This window comes from Hippocampus comes, unplaced genomic scaffold, assembly GCF_001891065.2.
Source record: "Hippocampus comes isolate QL1 unplaced genomic scaffold, H_comes_QL1_v1.1 scaffold39, whole genome shotgun sequence".
In the NCBI taxonomy this organism is placed as follows: domain Eukaryota; kingdom Metazoa; phylum Chordata; class Actinopteri; order Syngnathiformes; family Syngnathidae; genus Hippocampus; species Hippocampus comes.
This window is the reverse complement of record NW_017842054.1, coordinates 4,709,387-4,732,898: the sequence shown is the minus strand read 5'-3', so window position 1 is coordinate 4,732,898 and position 23,512 is coordinate 4,709,387. Positions and strand designations below refer to the sequence as shown.

The 23,512-nt window shown below is 40.3% G+C and overlaps 1 protein-coding gene across 9 annotated transcripts in view; it reads right to left on the bottom strand.

The window, feature by feature from the left end:
• The window catches only part of usp9 (ubiquitin specific peptidase 9), a 45,305-nt gene extending 23,428 nt beyond the window's left edge, over positions 1-21,877 (bottom strand). The window contains exons 1-14 of one of the 9 annotated variants that reach the window (XM_019860220.1): positions 21,271-21,877; positions 17,255-17,518; positions 12,242-12,387; positions 10,101-10,180; positions 8,342-8,454; positions 7,330-7,548; positions 7,115-7,230; positions 6,786-7,037; positions 6,567-6,702; positions 6,339-6,491; positions 4,589-4,693; positions 4,191-4,397; positions 3,945-4,081; positions 3,762-3,800 (exon numbers count right to left, since the gene is read on the bottom strand). In XM_019860220.1, coding sequence (XP_019715779.1) covers positions 3,762-3,800; positions 3,945-4,081; positions 4,191-4,397; positions 4,589-4,693; positions 6,339-6,491; positions 6,567-6,702; positions 6,786-7,037; positions 7,115-7,230; positions 7,330-7,548; positions 8,342-8,454; positions 10,101-10,180; positions 12,242-12,387; positions 17,255-17,350 — 1,799 coding nt within the window. In that variant the 5' untranslated portion in view covers positions 17,351-17,518; positions 21,271-21,877. Of the gene's footprint in view, positions 1-3,761; positions 3,801-3,944; positions 4,082-4,190; positions 4,398-4,588; positions 4,694-6,338; positions 6,492-6,566; positions 6,703-6,785; positions 7,038-7,114; positions 7,231-7,329; positions 7,549-8,341; positions 8,455-10,100; positions 10,181-12,241; positions 12,388-17,254; positions 17,519-20,424; positions 21,087-21,270 lie in introns of those variants that run through there. The other 8 variants (XM_019860218.1, XM_019860219.1, XM_019860222.1 and 5 more) reach the window with 8 other exon arrangements.
• Positions 21,878-23,512: the final 1,635 nt, after the last annotated feature.

Here is a 23,512-nt window from a genome sequence, read left to right as displayed (position 1 = left end):
AAGGCAGATTTTGTGAAAAGAAATTTGACGAACATAAGATTCGCCTTTTTCTTCTGTTTTCGAACATCCATAGTTCAGTGACAGGGGCACTTAAACAGATTCTTACTGTAAGGGAGAAATATTCATAATGATAAAATTTTGAATATTTCAAAAAGAGACCAAAACTATGCTGATACAGTACAGTACCGTATTTTCACACCTATAAGGCGCCATTAAAAGTCTAAAATTTTCTCCAAAGTGGACAGCACGCCTTATAATGCGGAGCGTCTTGTGTATGCGCTGAGTACCAAAACCTGACAGAGAGCCGACACGCGTTTATATAGAGAAAAGGCGGAAGTGAATGAGGACAGGCATGCCCTAGCAGGTACCAGCACCTGTATAAAGTGTGGATATGTGCGTTATTGCAAAACAACTTCGGTTTTGGTTTCTAAGAACCCCCGAAATTACTTCTACAAAGAGACACGCCTACAAAGCTCAGTTCAAGCTTCAAGCCATCGGTTATGCGGAGAAACATGGGAATCGAGCAGCTGCGAGAGAATTTCAAGTCAACGAATCCATGGCTCGCAAATGGAGGAAGCAGGAGAACGAGCTTCGCCAAGTCAAAAAGACGAAGCTGAGTTTCCGTGGACAGAAGGCAAGGTGGCCCGAGTTGGAAGACCAACTGGAGCGGTGGATTGTTGATCAAAGAGCAGCCGGCAGAAGCGTCTCCACAGTCACCATTCGACTGTGTACTCACGTTTGTTCGACTGTGTACGTTGATCAAAAAACGTGAGTACATTGTAAGATGGCTAAATAAAATGCAACTGAACTCAGTTTTGCTTCCGTTGCCTTTTTAAAAACGTGTTTTTAGCGTGTATCCGTATGTCTTAGCATGCTACCGTATGCTTCAAGCTAACGTGTTTTTAGCGTGCGTGCACGCATGCCGTATGTTTAAGATGGCGTATGTTTTACCACTGTAAAACTGCGCCCAATAATACAGTGCGTTTTGTCTATGTGTAAAATACCAAAATAGCACCCGTTAGTGAGACTGCGCCCAACAATACGGTGCGCCGAATGGTTGTGAAAATACGGTACTCCAAATGGTTCAAGAACAGCTACAAATTTACTTTGGGTGCACCTTTCCATAGGCGTTTTTGGCAAAGTTGCCCTCGGTTTAAGGGGTTAATATGCTTGCTAATATTGACAATATTTTTGTTGAATAATTTAGCTATTTAATTGTCATTAATGTAATATGCGTACAAGACTGTATACTTAAAACATACAACATCAATCCCTTAAAGTGCTTGCCGTCATTTTGTGGCCTCTCTATGCAATTTGAAACTCCTTTCAAGGAAGGAGTTAATTAGTCGAGAATTTTCCATTTTTGCTGAAGGTCTCAGATCCTAATCTCTGCGAATTGGGGTTCACCAAAATCCTTTCATTGAGTATTGAACTCCAGTTTCTCGTGGCATAGAATGTACTATGTCGGTAACACTGTTTGACATGCATTTGTATATACATATATGTAGGCCTCCGCCTCATCTGCTGTTGAGTAAACAAACATTTCCGGGAACATGGCACTAACCTAGGCAAAAATATTGAACCTAATATTAAATGCATGATTCCAGACCACACCTCCAAAACATTAACTTTGGATGACACAATCTATACGAAAAAAGTAAACTGAATAAAGAGAGACCTTATGTTGAAATCCGGAATACAATTACACACAAAAATTGTTTCACCATTATCTGTATAAAACTGAACTTGTGTCCTGTTGTGGCAGATGACTATCATTAGACGGTTGTGACAGTACACAGTGAATTAAATGGGAGCAAGGCAAGAAGAAACACCACTGATATTCAAATGCTGGCCTCAGGAGGTATGGGGCTCCATCTCAAATCACCTTGCGTACAGTATTTCGGTCTCAAGGTACTTTCTAAGTATACGGTCAAACCTCGGTTTTCGAACGTCTCTGTTCTCGACCAAATCGGTTTTCGACCAAAAATTTTGAGTTTTTTATGCCTCGGATGACGACCGAATTTCGGTTCTCGAACAAACTGAGCGCAATTGAATGCGTCACTTGACCCTCTCGCCTTCCTTACATGAGGAAGTGATGGTTCCTCGGGTAGACGAGGAAACGACGCTTCCTCGTTTAGTGTTCCATGGTGAACAGACGTGTTCAATAGAGATTTTTTATTTATTTATTTATTTTTTTAAAGAGCGAGGTTTCGGTTTTCGAACAAATCGGTTTTCGAACAGCCTTCTGGAACGGATTATGGTCGAAAACCGAGGTATGACCGTATCACGTAAGTATTTCATATTGGTCAAGATATATATATATATTTTTTTGGTAACTATTGAAAAATAATGACGCGGAGAAAAAAGGCTGAATTTAGATAATTTCATTTTAACATATAGTACTTAATATAAAGTCAAGGCAACCATGAAAAAGCGAAATAAACTGGCCGATATAAAGATTAAATAAACACCATTTAAACCACGTGCTTTGTAGGTCTGAATGATAGGGGTCAAAAATCTTTTACAATAAAATGATTTTATAGTCAATCTTGACAATTAGATTTTTTCAAGCTATTTAAAATTTTTAATTAAAAAAATTAATGATTTTGTGTACTGTACATTGTACTATGTAGTTTCTACTCTACTGGCTACATGGTTAACACTCTTACTTGTACAACATGTCTTTATCCAGAGGTGTTCAATCATGTTAATATGCACAATACCATCCTATTGCAAGAGTTGTACTGAGTCGACTGGTCATTTATTTGAATGAAGTTACACCACGCTTTTGTTCCGCTTGAGTATGCCACATGCACGCGCATACTTCATCGTTGGTTTAGCTGCTTCTTTTTCATAAGATACCCTTTGTTGGCAAAAGACAGGCTTCTTTTATACTGATGAACAAGATCAAACTGCCTCTTATAGTAGAAGATACATGTCTGTGAGAGTCTGAAATCGTGCTTGAAGGTGACCAAATACTTATGTTCCACAACAATTTGCAAATAAATTCTTTAAAAATGAGACAATATGATTTTCTGTAATTTTTTTCTCATTTTCTCTCTCATAGTTGAGGTACACCTATGATGAGATGTACAGGCTTCTCTCATCTTTTTAAGTGGGAGAACTGGCACAATTGGTGGGTGATTTAATATTTTTGTGCCCCACTGTATATCAGACACATACTGTCAAAGTTTTTTTGCCACGTTACTCGGATATCTAGGCGGTCACTTTTAGAATTGTGATTGAGAGAAGCATACATGTAAGCGGAACCTCTGCTGCACACACAAGAGCTTTCTATTTGCTGCATGTGGAGACAATGAGTTTGATGTCTTGCTGGGAGCGTTAACAGCCAATAGCAACCTTCAGGTCAATCTAAGGTCTAATTAAAAGGAAAAAATAAATAAAAACAAAACAACTATCGCAATGAATTACGCACAGAGCCAATGATGTTAAATTGTGCGAGAAGCACAGCACTGATCACGCTTCCATACTGAAATGCTTTGCATACGAAACACGTATGAAACTAGAGGCAGCTTTTCCAGAAAAATGTTGTGTGTAACTAACATTGAGTCAAGGTTCCACTGTATCTGTATGACTCTAAATGTACTTGGGGGTTCAAAAATGAAATATGGTTATTTGAGATGGAACCCAAGAAATAATTGGCCAAAGCAGATTCATAGAAAGTTCCATGATAACATGTCAAAGAGTAAAAGCTTATTGGCTAGTGGAGAAGCAGGTCGAACCCTGGTACTAGCACTTACCCCACTAAGTTCATTTGCATGTTAATTCGCATTTTCTTTCTGAAAAACAACAGCCATCCAAACTACATATTGTCAAGTAGGAACTAGACGACAAGCATTACAGCTCGGAGTTTTGTCAAACAGACTGGTAGCGAAGTTTGCTCGTTTGTGCTTAACTGCGATGAATGTCAGCCATGAGCTCACCTCAAGTTCTGTGGAGCTTCTCCAAAAAGACTACAGATTTCTCTGATTTGCTTCAAGGCAGGAATAACCCATTTGTCATTAGTTCGCAGCTCCTCTATGAAACGATCAATCCACTGGATCTTCTGAGTGTCTCTGTCCTATGAATATAAAACTAACATTGTCAATTCATATACATACATAGATACATACATAGATACATACATACACATTGTTATATCAAGAAAAAAACAAATCTTAAAAACTTACCTGTGAGCAGCTATAATCTAATATTTTGATGTGAGCGCTAAGAGCTTGATCCATGATATCTACAGGCACATCGTCACTGTGGGCAAGGTTCCACAGCAGATTGAGGACCTTGTGGGCCATCACGCCGTCTTTGTCATCCTCGGCCAGACGCCGGATAAGCTCGAGCAGTTTCTCACGCTGCTTCTTGCTGGCATTCGTCCAGCTTGCCTGCACGGGGAAACAGTTAGTGATGTCTGCTGGTGGTATCCACTGCATTAAACAGCAGAATGTTTTTGTTTGATTTTTTTTTTTTCAACAGTTAAAAAAAAAAAGAAATTTTATGGAATATTACTGAATTAAAATACATACAACTACATCTAACACTTTATGAACGGCAAATTATTAAGACTCCGACTCACCTTAAAACAGTCAAATAGATGATCAAGCTGCTCAGGTGAGAAATCCCATGCTAGCTTGGCCAGGAGGTCATGGACATTTTTCACAATGGCCTCATGTTTCCCAGCCTGCACGCAGAGAGAGTGGAAAAAATTACCATTACATATACAGTGCACTGATTTATCAATGTATACTTTGGGACTCTGAGCTCTACTGTTGTTGGTACCTGTAAAATAAATTTCCATTTCAATCCGGGCTGACATTTTTTTCCTTCCTCATGATACATTTTCTTGACTGGTACGATATACTTTATCATGAGGTATAGACCGAAAACTATACTACAGTATATCCATTTAAAAATAACTCCAAAGAGATTTAATGTTCAAATTAGTGTTTTTTTTCTTCCCCCCGAAATATTCTTTTTTTAAATTTGATGCCTGCACCACATTCCCAAAAAGCTTGGACAGGCAAAAAAAGACTGGGAAAGCTGAGGAATACAAAAAAGAAACAAACAAAAAAAAAAAAAAATACTGTTTGGAGCAATCCACAGGTGAACAGGTTAACTGGAAACAGGTGAGTCTCATGATTGGGTGTGAAAAGGGGCATTCTTGAAAGGCTCAGATGGAGCGATGAACTTGATGAACAACTGTATGAGCAAATCGTCCAACAGTTTAAGAACTTTTCTCAATGCACAATTGTAAGGAATTTAGGGATTTCATCATCTACGATCCATATCCTTATCAAAATAACCATAAATGCCATCAGATTCTTTAGGTCCAAGCTCATCTTAGATAGTTTGACGCGAGGTGTAAAACTGTACAGACGGCTGACGAGCCCACATTTCAAATTGGTTTTGGATATCGTGTTTGTTGTATCTTCTGGGACGAAGAGGAAAAAGACCATGCAGATTGTTAAATTCAAAAAGCCAGAGTCTGTAATGGCATGGGGTGATGTGAGTGCCCATGGAACTGGTAACTTGTACATCTGTTAAGGCTGAAATGGACATGCAGTTTTGAAGCAAGGTACACAGCCCTCCAAGCAACGCCTTTCTCAGATACATCCCTGCTTATTTCAGCAAGACAACGGCAAACCACATTCTGCATGTGTTGTGGCAGTGTGGTTTCGTAGTATGAGTGCGCGAGTAGGGGGAAGAATTCCACCTACAAAGCTTCAACAATTAGTATCTTAGGTTTGCAAACACTTATTACGTGTTGTTAAATGGGATGATTATGACGTAAGAATGGTAAAGATATGCCTCTCCTTTCTTTGTGGGAATGTTCATGTTCACATTAATTATCCTGTTTTGTAGTGAATTCAATTGACTATATGTTGAAAAAAGATTTGCAAAACGTATTCATTGTTGCTTTAGACAACTGTCCAACTTCATTGGAATTTGTTTGTGAAATTTTGAGAGATTGCTGCCTGTATGTAATGGCATTTATTCATGCAAAAGCCACTACGCTCTACAAAATAAAATGACACATTGCCAGAAGCTCGTTGGGCATAACTGGACAACTGATGCATATGTGTATGTGGCATTAAGACCTTTTAGGGGTATATCTAAGGATGAAGTAGGATCTTTAAGGATGATAGGGACTTCATTGTAGAAAACCTCACATAAGACTAAGGACCTGCAGACACACTGTTATTCAGAACACAACAAAGGTATGTTAGCAAACTCACATTGCATTTTAATATAAAAAGGAAGTTCCACTATATTAAAGCAGCAGTTTTATCATAAGGACATTATTAGGACAATACTGGGATGCCCACCTGTGCTGCCCAGATGTTGTCGAGATCCTGCATGGTAAGAGCTTTCTCTTTGATAACGAAGCGAAGGATCTTCTCCAGTTTCTCAACATACTGAGGCTGGTGTAAGCTGTCCCTTAGGACGATGGACAAGATGTGGTTCTGCTGGATCCACTCCTGAGGCACAAAAATAAAAACGGTGAAGTAAAGTCACCAAAATGGAGTGCAGAAGTACTGAGCGACTGAGCTCACCGCCATGCGCTCTGCAGTCAGCCATTCATCCTCCTCAGGGTTGTGCCGATGAGTGTAGTAGGACACACTTGAGATCACCTTGTTGACTTCATTTAGTGCATTCATTTTGCCATTAAAAGAAGAAATTTGCAATAACCTGGCAAGAGAAAAAAAAAAAGTTTATTTCAGATAACTTCAGCATGAATGTGTTGAATTTCCATTCCAAAGCACTGTCCTTACCTAAGAATCATTTTTAACCTAAAAATCTCTAAATTCTTCACAGTCTCCTCTTGCCCTGGTACACGGGATGCAAGACTCTTTAGAGACTTGATTATCATGGACAGTGCGTCGTTTTTGGCTTCATTCTTGGCCTCTTTCTTAAGCTCCTCGTCGGTGAGGTTCTCCAGGAACTGGGGGACCATTTCAATGACGGGGAGAAAGTACTTCTTCACGGTGTGCAAGGTGAGGAACTCATAACACTGGCCAAAAGGCCTGCAATGGAAAAAAATGAGAAACATGACTAGTCAGGACCGCACATGAGATTAGGGCAGGCTTGTCAACAAGCTTACTTGATAAGTGCAGCGATGATCTGGACGTTCAGTGCTTCGCCACTCATGAAGCGATCGTGCAACATTTGAAACCCGTTTAATGCGCCAAACTTATTTATTAAGTCCACCAACCAGCCCTGCAATTGACAAAAGAGAAAGGAGGTGTAACCTGCTTTGAAAACAACTAAATGCAAGATGTTTTGATTCCATAATAAATAGCATGAGCAGTGATATACCTTAGGCGAGCGTGGGTCTGGTGGTCTGGCGAAGAGGTCATCGTCGGCCAACTGTGCTCCTGCGGGTACAGTCTCTGAAGGCCGCGTGCCATTATAGATGTGGAATTTGCAGTGAGGGTTGGTGGCCATGGCCAGAAGCTCCAGTAGTGGGAACCAGTCCTGAGAGAGCTTGGCCACACACAGCTCGACCAAGCGGTGCGTGTTATTGATGATACACCGCTGGAAACACAGATTGCAGAAAAAGGCAAAGAAAGAAAGAAAAACAATTACTACAATCAGTAAACAATGCGCATCAAACATAAGTCCCTTCCTGACAGCAACTAGGAATGCACGAATACCATAATGTCTCCCCATTGGGAAATCTTTAGTAAGGCCCCTTTACACTACAGGAAACTTACACCAGGACAATGAACTTTAGCGGGTTCACATCACAATTTTATCTAAGGATGGTAGCGTTTTTAAGATGGCCAAGGAACCACCCAGGAATCTTTTACATCAGAGAGGGGTCTGCAATGCTATTGGATGACTATTTGCTGCCATACACTTCAGTCTCTGTGCTGTCTGTGGCTGTTAACAGGATAGTCTGAAAAAAATGCAATGTTCTAGTCATGCCAAAAGAAAACTGGTGTAATTGTAGTTTCTATTTTTATATTTTCTGCCTTAGGGCTTTTATGATGCCATTGTTTTGGATCGAATTAGTCCTTTTTCCACATGGTAGTTGTACAGCAGCTACAGGTCTTCAACCTGTTTTACATAAATATTCCAAGGACCTTGACTGATACGCGTAAATAAAACTATTGTCGACATAAACCTTTGGGCCCAGGAACTAATGTAAAAATAACAAAATATTCTTGTAATTGTGGTGTTAATAACCCTAAATCGATTGATACCGCAATGAGTACCTTTAAAGCCTGCTTTTACAGGCACTGTGTAAGATGCTTAGAAACTTATGGGACCCATTCGTCACAATATTTCTTTGAATAAGCTACATAAGCAGTGCAAAGGTACTCACATGAATCTCAAACTTCCAGCCACTGACTGCCTCATCAGTCAGGATCTTTGTAAACGAGATAGTCAGACCATCTCGGAAAAACCTCTGACAAGCCTCACACTTTACATCCAGTCCTGCAGGAAGACAACATGATTTCTGACAGAGCACACATAACTGTCAACGAACAGCATGGGTTGATGCCCATTTTCAAATAGCAATAAGGACAGTGAGACATAGTGTCATAAAAAAGTATTTGCCCTCTTCTCAAATTCTTACTCTTTTGCATAGTAACACCACTTTAATGTTTAAGATGATCAAACAAATGTAAATCATCAGGATAAGCCAAGTAAACATAAAATGCAGTTTTTCAATGTTGATTTAGTAAGGAAAAAGGCAATTAAAATCTGCCTGGCCTTGTGTGAAAAGAGTACTCAGCAACTGGAAACAAGCTTTTTTTTTCCTAAATGGAAATGAGACTTTCACACCTCTGTGGAGATTTTGGCGAACTCTTGTCTTTCAAAATTGTCCCCATGTTAAATCATTAATTACTGTGGCTTATCATATTTTTGGGGGCGAGCGGAGTTCATTTCCACTGACCACACCCAAGCGTGAGTATCTACAGACCCGTTAATATTAAATAAGAAAAAGAAAACAAAACTGCTGTCTTGTCATTTAGCAGCCAAAGTAATAAAGCCACTGGTCACCAGATCAACTAGCGATGTTAAAACCCTCCTCTTCTCCACTCAAAACAACACCCGTGGAGTTCCCCTTGGATCAAAAAAAACATGAGACACACGAGGTAAGGCGATATTTCTTGTTCTGACTGAATCTCACATTAGGACTCCTGCAAAATACTGTGAGAGCCCTTATCAACAAATGGGGAAAGAAGCAGTGGTGAAAAGCCACTCTACAAAAATGAACCAAAGAGCACAGCTCTGACTCATCCAGGAGGTCACACAGAAATCCTGGACAGCATCCAAAGAACTGTCAGCCTCCCTTCATGGCTCAGCAATAGGCAAGAGACCAGGCAAAGTCGTCCCGGTCCTGAATTATGCCATGGCTGCCACAATTCAGGTCTTGGACGACTTGCTGTGATTGATGGAAGCATGGATTCTACTCTCTACCAGAAAACCCAGAGGGAGAATGTTCGTCCCGCAGTTCAAGACTTCAAGCTGAAGCCCACTTGGTTTCTACAGCAGGACAATGATGCAAAACACACCAGCAAGTCAACTGTCTTAAAAAACAAAAAGGTTTTAGAGTGGCTCAGTCAAGGTCTGGACAAGTCCAGAATCCCATTGAAATGCATTACAGGCAGAATTTTAGAAGGGCAGTTCATGTTCAAAAACGCTCCAGTGTTGATCAAATAAAGCAATTCTCAATGGAAGAGCGGGCCACAAAATAATTTCCATACAGATGTGAAAGACTCATTGCCAATTGTAGAAATGGCATAGTTAGAGTTGCTGTTGCTGCTGCTGAGGCTGGCTCAACCAATTATTATAGGCTGAGGGAAGTACCTATTCCACGATGGGCCAGGTATCTTTCAATTTTTTCCCCCTAATAATCAAAATCACCAATTTAAAACTGCATTTTATGTTTACTTGGGTTAACCTTGTCTGATCTGTTTGAGTATGCAAAATAAATAATTTACAAAGGAGAATATTTTTTCATTCACTGTAATTCTTTGCACTGGTTGTGGAATTGTACTTTATACAATTAAAAATGTGTAATTTTTGGTACATATCAGCACATTTCAAACTACTTTTGCGGTGCACATTCCTACCTTTTTTACTGAGGTCTATAGCAGCCTCCAAAAGGACTTCTAACTCTCCTTTTGGCAAAACTGGAACCACCCAACGAGGCCTGGGAGGAAAGAGCAATCATCAAGAAATTCCAACAGATGCATGGAGAACAGTGCAATGTATGGATCAACAATTTTTTGTGTTGTGAGAGGTCAGAGTTCTATTGTGAGAGGTCAGAGTTCTATCTTACAGTCCTGAGAAGTAGGAATGGGCGAGTAATGATACAAGTTGTCGATATCGGGCCCAATGTATCTGGTACCCACATGGCGACCAATGCCAGTTACAGGTACAAAGGCGCCCCATTGAGGCCATTTTACTATCAGGAACTAAATAGCATGGATGGCTGACAGAACATCTTTCTAGGCGATAGAACATTTTAATCATGTCAATCCTCTCATATGCCCATTAAAATGGAAATTATACAACACAGTCCAAATTATTTTGCATGTTTTTTTTTGTTTTTTTTTTTAATCAAACTTGTTCAAGTGTAAACGGTACCATCCCTATCCTCTCCGTCCCAAAGTAAAAACGGCTGTTTGCAAATATCTAACACGGCTTAAATACAAAAACAATCACACGTAGAGGCAAATCAGAATAAAATTTCATTTGGACTCAAAGGGGTGGCAAATTGCTGTTGCCAATTCTCCTGGAGTAGGAAATTAATTATTTCATCACGTATGATAAAATTGCATTTGGGAAAAAAAAAGAAGAGTACTTCAAGTAACATTTTGGAATAATTGGGATTTAACCAGTTTTCAACCGCGGTTTCTCTTTCTGCATGCATATGAAGATGTACATGACTTGAACACAAAGAAGAAATCTGATGCGACATCGCATCATAGTGCTCTGCTGCACTGTAAAGAACGTGAATAAATGACAACTGTGATAAGAGTATAGACAAACTCGGTTATCATGTTTAAAAGTTACATTTTGTTGCTTGATTGACCTCAAACACGTGTGTTTAGAGCACATTAAACGTTTAATTTTGTTGCTTGATTGACCTCAAACGCGTGTGTTTAGAGCACACAGGAAAAAGGGCCAACTTGAGCTGAATGAAACTGAGGCCTTGTTAACTGATAGTACAAACAGGAATGTTCAACTTCGGGTGAGCAGCACGATAAGATGTCCTTGAGTTTGTTCCAGTGTCTCAATTCATTTGAAATATACCCATTGAATTAACAATGTATCCATTGTTTGTACCGAGAGATGTTTTGGCCTCTGAGGCGCGTATCGGTGGGCTGGGCTGAGAGGCATGACATGTAAATGAAGAAGGGAGTGTTTTTCTGATATATCACTTGTAATTTGCATACACGATCAACAAAAAGCAGGCAGAGGCTGCAGAGGTCAGGTGTCAGTTGGTAAGCGCACACGGAGTGGCTTCGTAGAAAACTGCCCCTCCTGCCGGCAGAAAAGACAATCTCTTCCTGAGTCTGTCCAACTGTTTGAGCAAAAATCTCTGACAAACTGCAAGATTGATTGTTGAAAATAGTACAGCATCCAAACTTGAATGTCTGGTACAAGTCCAGACAGTGACCCCGGGCCATTGTGAAACTCTTTGCAGTGATCTAAAGTTTCCAACTGCTATATATTCATCAATATTGGCTGATATGAAATACCTACATTGTGATAACAATTTTCACACTTATGACCCATGTCTATCTTCCAAATTCATAGTCATGCTTAACAGTTAACACCTGAACCTGTACTATTTTGCACTTCAATTTATTTTGAACAAAGATAACAAGTTAGGGAGTTGTCACTTTATTTATTACAAATGAATCCTAAATTCAAAATTTGTTGTGTTCTATTTAGGACTTCAATTCTCCTTTGTAGAGCAACTGTTCTGCCTTTTGCCAGAAATAAATGAAAGGTCTTTTTGATTAACATAAATCATCTGTTATTCATTTAATATCTGTCATTTATTTAATAGAAAGTATCGGTATCAGTGAGTACTCATGAGTAGAGTACTCATGTGTTGAGTCTAGATACTGGTAGCAGTTTGAAGGGAAAAAAAAAGTGGTATTGAACATCCCTAATGAGAAGTTTCGTGTCAAATTAACAACATCAATAGATAACAACAGAGAAGGTGTGACGTGATAGAGAGTGAAGGCTTCTTGTGTACCTGTTGATCATGTCATCTAGCTTGGCTAGGTCAGTGTGGGGGAAAGCGGGCTCCTCCTCCTCCAGCTGGGGCGGTCCATCCCCTTGTCCGTGCTCACCCGGTGGGCTCACTGGAGAGTTCTCATTAGATGAGTTAGGAGATGAAGTCTAAAATATAAGAAATATAAAATTTGAAATAAATGCAGTCATACACCCAGAACCACAGTAACATAGGGCAATGGTTCTCAACTGTTGCCGCCCGCATTTGCCAATTGTAGCAAAGTTGCGAACCATGTTTTATAGAAGAGCAAAGATCATATTTTATTTAAAACTAGCCACCGAATGAGGGAAATTAACCAATTAATTGGTAGAAATAGCTGACATTCAGAGAAAAATTGTTTGTTGCTGGACAAAAACACAATCTGATACACCTACCCATAAAGGGCCCACAATCTATTGTGAGTGCTGACACACCGGGACACTGATATAAGAAAAAGTTTATTTGTTTGCATTTTGTTTCCATTTATTGCCCAACGCCAATCCTCCCAATTTTCCCGAGAAACAATGCCCTCTCTTAGCATTACATTTGATCTGATATTTTTATTTAAATCCTACATTTACTGTTATGCGGGAATATAACAACAAAATTGCACTCAGTTGCAACAAGCATGTTGTATAATCCCAGAAGAAATCACCACTTTGATTTAGAACCAGGGAGAATCTTGACAAGAAGTGTTGGCCTAAATACAAGCCTCTGCTTGCAAAAATGTACAGAAAATTGCATAGGTACTAATTTCCAGACCAGTAAGTCTTTTGAATATATTCGTCAGCAAATATGCAAATGAAGACTTTGGTAAACAATAATGGTGTGGTAAATTTACACCTTCTTGGGAGTGGAAAGGGTTCAAAATAGCAACATGGCAATCCACCTAAACATTAGCTCAGAGAAGAGTATCCATAATATGGCATCAGATATTGATACTGCCACTGGGTGATGTGTGTGCAGTTGCATTTCGGTTCGACTTTAAATACAATGTGAATCACCATCATCCTCCATGTACTGCCACAATGTGTATATCTAAGAACCAGAATTCGCGTCATCCATTCGTAATCTTGCCAATTACAAATTGAAACGGGAAGTGGCAAGGTAAACATTTTCCCATGCCCATTTGTCAAAATTGTCCTGGAAGCTACATAGCGTCAATGCTCAGTTGCCCCCCCCCACCCCACCAGAAAAACAATTCTTTAAAGACATAAGATAAAATAACATTAAGAGATAAGGGAGATGCTCATTCACTGCTTGAATCTAGAATGCAAGGCACAAAAAGGTGTGAATGTGGCAGAATGAAAATGCAACAGGCTTGGACTTCACATTATGCAGGTGGATGCCAAAACATGTGAATAACTGAAACAAAGAGTGATCACTGGAGTTGCACAAGGTGTGAAGAAAGAAGCGATAGGCGTTTTTGAGACAAATATACGCTTCAATCGGTCACTTATTTATTCAATCGGATACTTTAGTTTAATTTCCGAAGCCAAGCAGAGCCATAACATAAGGATGAAAGAGCCGCATGCGGCTCCGGAGCCGCGGGTTGCCGAACCCTGGTATAGACTTTAGACATCTATTTTCTATGTTGCTGTAGGCCTGTGTGAGGGCAGGTGTCAAACACGCCAGAGAAAGTCAACACGATGGATGGATGAATGCTAAAGTGAGAAATATGAAATGTGGGGGGGTGTGGTGAAGGCTCCTCCTGCTTGCTGCTTGGCTGACCTACATATACAGCTTGCCTCTCACGTATCACCACAGCTCATCAACACACACACACACACGCACACGCACACGCACACGCACACACCTTGTCTATCACTCAGGAGGGCTCTGTTCATTGATGCCTCGTCTTCACTCCCCCCCTCTTTCCGTTTCCCCACACCCCTCTCTTTTCATCCCCTTGGGCATCTGTGAGTATGCGTGTGTGTGGTAAGGTGCAACATTAAAAATCTGTTAAAAACCTAAGATGCAGTGTCTGGAATTGGGCAAGGGCACTTAAAATTTTCCTTCATCGTTGATAAAGTAAACTATCAATAGTATCGTTACTAAATTATGTGACCACACGCTCCAGTACTAACTACAAGCTCAATATCAGGCATAACCTATTTATTATTAGTTGACACTGAAAGTTGAAAGTGTACATGGTCACCTTGTTGGCAGTGAGCTGAAGGGACAACCTGCTCAATGAAGATGTTTGAGTCACAGAATGCTTCCCCCTGCGCCCTTTTCAATTGACTGACTTGTCCTTGTAAGAGCAAAGTTCTCATCCGGAGATCTATTTCCCTCCAAAATACATATGTACTTTCACAAGGCAAAGGCTTTGATACAGCTTTGGGCTAATCTACAGTATACGTCTGTATGATCAACTTAAGACTTGACGAATCATCTTTACTGTCTCGAAGGTCACAAGCAAAAGAACAGTGATTCCATCTGCGTCAAATGCAAACAAGAATGTACAATTCAAAAATCAACCCAAATCTTGGTTTAAAAAACATTGAAGTTGTTTTAAGTTATTGTGTTTGGCCTCGCGGGCAAAGCAACAAAATAATGGAACTGAGAGTTGCCCGCCCCCATCTAAATGTGGCACAAAACCGAACAATGTATTGTGTGCGATATCACATGCGATGTCCGCAAATCTTGTGAGACTTCAGATCAGCGAGGATCTTCAGTATTAACCCACAAGAGTGTTTGACTTCTTGTCTTATTAATTCTAGAAAACCCCAGAAAATGCCACATGCTGAAAATATTACTCTACAAGTATATGTCAGGGCTCTTCAAAGGATGTGTATTTCCTTTGCGTTTTATACGGTTATATTATTAGTGAACCCCCGCTACGGTGTAGTTCATCTTCGGAACGTCAGCTATATAGTGGATTTTTAAGCAATTTCTTTTCATGGCTTAACACAGCAAGTCCGAATGTAGAGTTGCTTAATGTCAGTCAATGTAGTACCGCAACATGCAAGACAGCACTGAGCTCCGCTGGATCTAGATATAGTGCAATTAAGAACAAGATGAGGCAGAGAATGTTCCCCACTCATCTGCAGTGACAGTCCCTGTCCCCAAAGAGCAGAGAGAATATATGACTGTTAATAATGTTGTGGCTTGGGCACTTCTGTTTAAATAAGCAAAAACTAATTATCTTTTCTTGTAGGTGATGTGACAACATGTTAATTTGTGTATTTGGCATTATAGTTTCACATTAAGTTGCTTAATGTTACACTTAAAGCTAAGACATTTTTATTATCGGGTTTGGTAAACATTTGGCTGTTTAAATATACACATTTGAATTCTTTTTTCTTTCAAGACTCGGGTTTCGAGTAATACCTTGAATGACACTTGGCCTCTTATTTGAGGAACTCTACGAGCTGTTACCTCGAAGTGATGTTTGACAAAAGTCTCCCATTTCTTGACAGCAACCTTGTGTGTACAAGGTTTTTCCTGTGTTCAAAATTGCGTGGAGGACACCTCCAACTAATTTTGTGCTGCCCACAGCCAGACCGATTGATATCGCTCAACACAGCGTAAAGCTCCAGCTGTGCTGATTGAGCGATTGATGTCCCACTGCGGCAGCGATGTATTTTAACCGTAATTGCAGCGTTGCGGCACTATGGAGGCGCTATATCAACACCTGGGCACAGGAAACACCTCAAGCAACTACCAAAGAAGAAACCGATCAAATCATGTTTTTTTTCCCCACAGTAGTCGGTGTTATCGATGTCCTGATTTTCCCTAGCGCTTTCCACAAACGGGTAAATATTGCCTGTTTAATTATTATTTTTTTTTTTTTGGGGGGGGTGGGGTGGGGGTTGCATCCAAGCATGTCGTGTTTATTAAAATAAAAGTTTCCTTTGTGTCAGGACAAGTCAGCGAGGCTAGATGAATCCATTTCCAATTAGGAGCATAACAACACGAAGTCAATGCGTACGTGATTGAAACTTTTTTTTTTATTCCTCTTTCCATATCGTCTTAAAAACACACGAGCCAGTGACTATGACAAACAGTGGCTAAATGAATTAACCTGGCTCGGGCATACTGAGGAAGGCATGCACTGTTATTTATGCCAAAAGCACTGCGCCCAAACACAGCAGGCAATTACTGCCTCCCTTACGAGAGAGCCATCAACCAACTACAGGCCGGACACATTAAAAAGACATGAGGTGACGGCCATTCACAAAGCAGCTGAAAAGAAGGAGAAGTATTATGAAACATGGTAGTATCTAAACAAACACAACTAATAAAGTTAGAAAAACTAAAATAATATGGTTTCGATAGATAGTTAAAGATTTTTCTCTCTCTCTCTCTTTTTTGTTTTTTTAAATGGGAGGACACTGCAGCATGCTATTGTAGCACAGATGTACACTGACCACAGAGCACTTGAGGGCTGCTTCAAAATAATACGAGTGGTTCAAACAAAAGTGGCCCCACCACACAAGCTATAAGTCCATCATTTTCCTATGCAAGTTTTAATAAACAAATACTTTTTACATGATAGTCATGTTTTTTTTGGAAGTCTCAACTTAAAGTCTGATTCCTGTAAAAGAGAGCGAGTCAGTTGAATTTACAGAATACATGCATGTCATGGCGCGTAGTGAGGATGGTACCACCTCTGGCTTAATTTGAGCCAGGAAAAACCATGGTGTATTAGTACTAAGACATTTTTGGGCTAAGGAATTCTTTAAGTGTGCTTTTTTTAATTCGTGCATAGAAGTGTATTCAGTGTAAAATGCATGTGTGGAGGGGTAAAACCATCAGGTAAAAATGTTTGCTTTTTTTTAAATTACATGTCAGTCTGGAACGTATCATTGTGATCAGAAGGCTCATTTTAGATTGGTTTTACTCAAAGAATGCACTAATGTATGTGTTAGGATAGGAAAATACAATGTTATCATGTTTTAAAGTTTCATTTTGACAGACATTACCTAAGTTTTATGATGACAAAACTTTGAGCCTGAATTAATGCATTTACAATTTATTTAAATTGCTGACCTGGTTTTGTGGCAACGGAGGTTGGCTCTGAGCATCAGGCGCCTGGCCCTGGCTGTCATTGCCCCCCACCGGAGAGCCACGCGTGGTGGCCGTCATGCTCGCCACAGGGCAGATCTTGGCAATCTTGGCCTCTTTATGCAGCGCTGACCAGGAGGGAAATCAGAGCCACCTCAGCTGTGGAGCGGAGGGAAGAGAGGCCGAATACGCGAGAGAGGGACACAAGCACCTGGAGATCTGGATGTGCCGCTGAGACCATTGCATAACCTGAAGTGATGAAGGAGAGAGAGGTATGGGTTAAAGGTTGGAATTAATCATCAGGCTAGGGTAAATCACTTGGAATATATATATGCAAAGCAGATTGTCATTGCGTCAATCATATGGGGGAGAAAAAAACAATAATTTAGGACCTTCAAGAGGTTTCATTGCATTAAATCTCAAGAGGCACCATCGAGACGTTATTGATAAAAGGGTAGGAAAGTAATGTTCCTAAACATTACTTTCCTACCCTTTTATCAATAATTGTCTGAAAGAAAAAGGCAATTGCTCTTTAGTTTATCATTTTAAATCAGATTACACCAAATTACTCTACATCGGCCAAATTAACAATAGTAACTCCTCACTATAAATACTATGATGCTATAAAGGTGCATGAAATGAAGATTCCCACATTCACAGGGAGTTATCAGACCCATTACAGAGGTGGGTCTTGTGGGTAAAGGTAAAATAGGTCCTTGGTTTAAGGCAGATATTCCGCCTTTATTAGGTTCTGCGTAAAAGGAAAAAGTGGTTACAGTTCTGGTGAAGACATTTTGTGGGATTGTCAAACTTTGATGTCAACAAACAGCAATGCATTCTAATATATCATCATTCTTCTTACATTTTGTTTATACCATTAACATTTCAGTCCATAATGAGCAAATAAAGGGCCTAACCACACAAATCTGTCCACAGCAAAAATGAAACAAACGTGTCACAAAGAAGATAGTAATGATGATTTTTAGACTTGTATTTAAACATCACCGTCAAGGAACAACACGTTATTAAATGTCAGACAGGCAATATCAGTTGTCAGGATTTTGTCTAGCTAAGGTATCCAATCAGTGTCAAACCTATGGCACACACCATCAACCAAATAAATCATGTAAGGGAAATTCTGCGGGGTTTTTTTTTCTTTAAACTGGGGACGATTTCAAGTCTCATTTCTTCTATAGTGAAAGAGAAGTGATTGGTTCCTCCCAATCAAATGAATTTCTGCTCAGAGAGAAATTTGATCAGCCGTGATAGTGATCTTGTACATTTAAAATAGAGTTATGACTACATTTTACAGAGATTACAATAATAATTTTAAAAAAATCATGTCATGAAAGGTATTATGCATCAAAGTTTTTTAAATCCAGACTGAAACAACCATAGAGCATAGTCACTGTCCTATGAAAAACACGTCCATTTTATTAAAAATGTTTGTGAATGGAAAATTACAAAAAAAAATGGACATTTGTGTTTTCCACAGGACAGTGATGATATATTTAAAAACTGTATCTCTCGTCATGATTTGCTGTGGTTTCAATTATGTTCTGTGCAATGGTGCACACCAGGTGTTGAGATGACAACATTCACACTTAACCTAGAATGCACCAGAATGAACCGAACCCACTGGGAGGACAGCCTGAGAAAGGAAACAGGACTGATGTTTCATTTTACGGTGTTAGAGGTGACACCAAAGTGTCCATCTTATCCAAGTCATTTAAAGTGGTTTACCCATCATTTTGCTAGGTTAAATCCTGTCTCACCAAATACTACATGCCATACAAGAACCTAGCCAAAGGAAAAAGATGGTTGATGTATCCACCCCACCCCCCTGCTAACCATCCATGGTGTTGCTAAACCACCTGCCATGACAATTACCACACTAAAAGCCCTTTCTAGAATAAACTTAATGTCGACCGGCCTTTTGGACTGAACCGGCTTTACAACATTCGTGCATTCACAGTGTTAAGTACGAACCGATAACGAATGAATGCAGAGCCCATGGCAGAAAGAAGTACACGGTGACAATCGTGGGAGGAAAAAGAGCCTTTTACTTAATTACAGCAAATGGCTGTCATATTTGACGTTTGTTTTTCGGAGTAGAGGCTAGCGAACGTCCAAGGCGATCCACCCAAACAGCCGAGTATCCGTGGAGGCCTTGTCGTCAAAAGCGAATTGCGTTGAGACGTGCAGGCCTCATCATCACTCGGCCAGGCCTGACATTACGTTAGCCGCTCTCATAGCATACGCATTGATAAGCGAATGACAAGTGGGCGAAATATGGTTAGCGCCCCACACTACTAGCAACGAAGACTGGGTGTGATTGTGAGACGTTCCCCGTTGCCCAAGCTGTGCTCCCGAATCGCCATTTGCAGTTTGCTTGGGACATGCTAACGATGGTTTACCCGTCGGCGCTAACGTCCCGAGTTGGTGGAGTTAGCTAACCCTATTCTATTTTGATAAGTACCGGGTTCATAGGACTCAACGTTTAAGCGTTTTGTCCAACTTGTATGTAAATCAACTGTAGTGAGCAAAGACAAGGCCATTGTTTTCTGAGTTTCGAAAAGGTGGCGCTGCTCATGAATAACATAAGAGCCTACAACCGAACACAGGAGTCGTCTATTTCCTGAAATTGACGAGAGTTCGGACTAGCATCCAAGTTTTTAACTTGGATTACCGATATACTTTCATTTATATCGAACGAATACACATCCAATATAAGGTAGCATTTAACAGGTATGTTGTACATAGAGGTTGTGAAAACTGGTTAAATACGCCATACATTTTAACACTTCTAGACAAAATATTTATCGAAATTGTTCAGCTAGTAGACAGCGTCGCCAATGGACGGGTAGCTACCAGTAGCCCGGGTCCAGCCAGTAAAACCGGGCGAGTTCCTGGTAACGGACGTGATGTTTGGACAATGAATTGCATTTTAACCACCGTGACACATGATTACACAATGGAAACACGATAGTTGTGAGTGGGCAACATCCTAGCACATGAAAAGCACGAATGACACAAATACTGTAGTTGGTTACCTGCCGTGCACCACAGCAGCTGACGCTAGTAATTTACTAGCCGTGCGGCTAACAATCCCACCTCTAGGGTTAGCCTACGGAGCTAGTTAGCCAACAACTCACCAGGAATTTGATAGGACTTCTCTTCTATTCACCGGCTACATCCAGCCTTGAGCGGCGGTGTTGTATATTATATAAACGTGGCCTGGTCTTGGCGACGGTTTTTCGCAGGAGACACCGACCCGCTGTTAGAAAGATCTTTTGTAATTCCGACGTTTCACCACTCTTACTTCTGGGTGTTTTTCCCTGCGTCACCGGCGCAGTCACAGCCCCCTGACTCTCGACCAATTTCTGGGGCTTGTCACTTCGGTCCCAGCAGCAGTCACTCACACACAACTTGAATCAGTTCAACATGGCGAAAGCGCAGTCGGGTACAAGCGGCGTTCCGGTTAAAAAAAAAAAAGGCCAGGCGACCGAGTCCCAACTCCAAAAGCGTCAGCCCTAGTCTGTAAAGAGAGATTGCGCCGCGGCCGAGTACCAGCACAGTCAACACAACATCAGATGAACGGAAAGTGCATTTAACTGCTCCACAGTCTGATAGCCAGAGGAAGTCCGGCTCCGATAAGCTCCAGCTCCGTGGTTTTGCTAAAACTAGACGATGAGCTCAGCCTGAAAGACTATAGTCGCCCACCACACAGTAATGCTGCGTTCCCGTTACATACGAAAATTCGACAATTTCGAGTTTTTAATAGGTGCACCCCTTACAACACTCGGAAAAACGGCGGAACATTGAACTCGACTTGCAAAATGGCTGCTTCGCCTGTCAAGAACAAATTAAACCAGCCAGATTGTTTTTAGCAGTGTTTTTTCGGGGCAGGGGGTCTCCTCATTCCTACTTTGTAATAGTTTATGCAATGTTTCCACGTCTAAAATACGGTCACTGCGATATTAATAGTTGGTGTTGCTTACCTATTAGTCGCCGCAATCCAGCGTTGAGTTGGAGGGAAAAACAGTTGTAAAGCAAAATTTAGATCCCCGAATAAACTAAGGACTATAATCGCACGAATAATGTTCCAGCTATTAGCGTGTTGATGTCGGTTAACTCTGAGGGAACATGTCGTTTGTTCGCATACCCTCGTGTGATTCAGCGACTACAGCAACGATTTATATAAAGGTGCCGTTGCAGAACTCTTTCAAGTCTGTGATGTTCATGTGCGTATCCCCTTTATGTGTATTCGGTCGAGAACATGGACGTGCTGTGGTCTCACCCCCCTTGGCTTTTTTTCCAACTGTTTGATTATAGATGGCTATTTGTATACGCACAGGGATATTGTAGTTTTAATCATGCGCTTTTTTCCTCCAACTGTTTGGTTATAGATCCCCATTTGTATACACACATGGATATTGTAGTGTTTCAATGATGCGTGAATTAATAATACAGACGGAAACCCAAAATTTGTGTTTTTCACGAGGCAACCATTTTGACTTTCTTTCGTCCGAGGGTAAGGGAACGTCGCACGAGCGAATGAAAAGAAACCAAAAATACCGCAAGACAAAATATTGGACTAAACGGTAAATATATCATTGATATTGTAAGTTGAGAGGTTCGCAGTTTTGTAGTGGATAGCTTCACTTTAAAAATGGGCAAAAGGAGAGATGGAATCCTTTGAAGGCAGTTTTATTTTCCCAACGTCTGCACCTCCGAACGAACGAACAAGAACACACCTCTTTCCCGGAAACACCAAACACTTCCTGGTTTCCCTAACCAATCAGATAAAATCAACATAAACTTGTTTCAGCAATTATTAAACAGAATATAACCTAGGTAACTGTAACACAATAGAACATAATGCTCAAATATAAAATTAAAATAATTAATAATTTAACATAAGCTTACAATATATTTGCGGCTAGCTTTTCCCTATTACCAAAAAGTCAAAACAAAAAAATGTATTGATTTAGCATTTTTGTGTTTGATAGAAATGCAAAGTGTTTGTGTAGAATAGGAAGGTTAATATGTAAAAACCGGCGGTTGGCGACTGTTTAGCATGTCGGTCTCACAGTGCAGAGGTGCAGGGTTCGATTCCGGCTCCGGCCTTCCACTGTGGAGTTTGCATGTTCTTACTGTGCCTGTGTGGGTTTTCTCTGGGTACTCTCCCCGTGCCTGCATGGGTTTTCTCTGGCGACATCGGTTTCCTCCCACATTCCAAAAACATGCGTGGAGGTCAATGGAACACTCTAAATTGTCCCTAGGTATGATTGTCAGCTGGATGGTTGTTCGTCTATGTGTGCCCTGCGTTTGGCAGGCAACCAGTTCAGGGTGTGCCCCCCTACTTCTTGATGACAGCTGGGATAGGCTCCAGCATGCCCTGCGACCCTTGGATGGAATATATCAAAACCATCCGGAGATACTATGCAGATGTGAGTAGTACCAGAGAAATCAAGGTTGGGTCACAGATTATGGTAATTGCAACATTGGAAGAAGACAATACATCACACTATGTAATTGAAGAAAAGAAAATGTATAGAACTTTTAATCTGTATTGACGGAAACACAGGGGAAATAAAAGGTTGTTATTGGTAGAATATATTGGGAGACTATATGGCGATTCGTAATTATGCGTATTTGGTTGTCATGAGACAGCAGCAAAATTGACATTTGATGGTGGTGATTGATACTGTATTATTATTCTGCACAGGAAATGAATTTCCTTGTGTTTTTTTACATACCTGACCAATAAATTTGATTCTGATAAGAGATGATGATATGGTACACTGCAAAGACAATATTTTGGCTCACCCATCTTGGTTAAGTGCTATCTTCTGTAAGTGCGTTACATGACATCGTTGATTTTCTATATGTGATGTCGCTTTTGATCTTCTTGCCAAATTATTCGAAGCGAGTAATTAAAATAAAAGCTTGCCCATTGCAAAGGCACATTGTATTCTTTTATAATACATGTGTCAAATTTAAGGTCTGGAGGCATTTAAAGCTAATCATGTGCATCGACTTCATGTTTCTTGTAAAAAAAAAAAAAAGTAAATTTGCAAATTGTCCACCTTTAATAACACTGTGAAACACAAGCAATTTGTCACCAGATCCCTTTTGAATTAAAAACAAATATTTTAACATTTCTCAAAACAACAAACTAAATTCCACTGACGTTGGGATGTTGTGTAAAACATAAATAAAAAAAGAAAACATTCATCC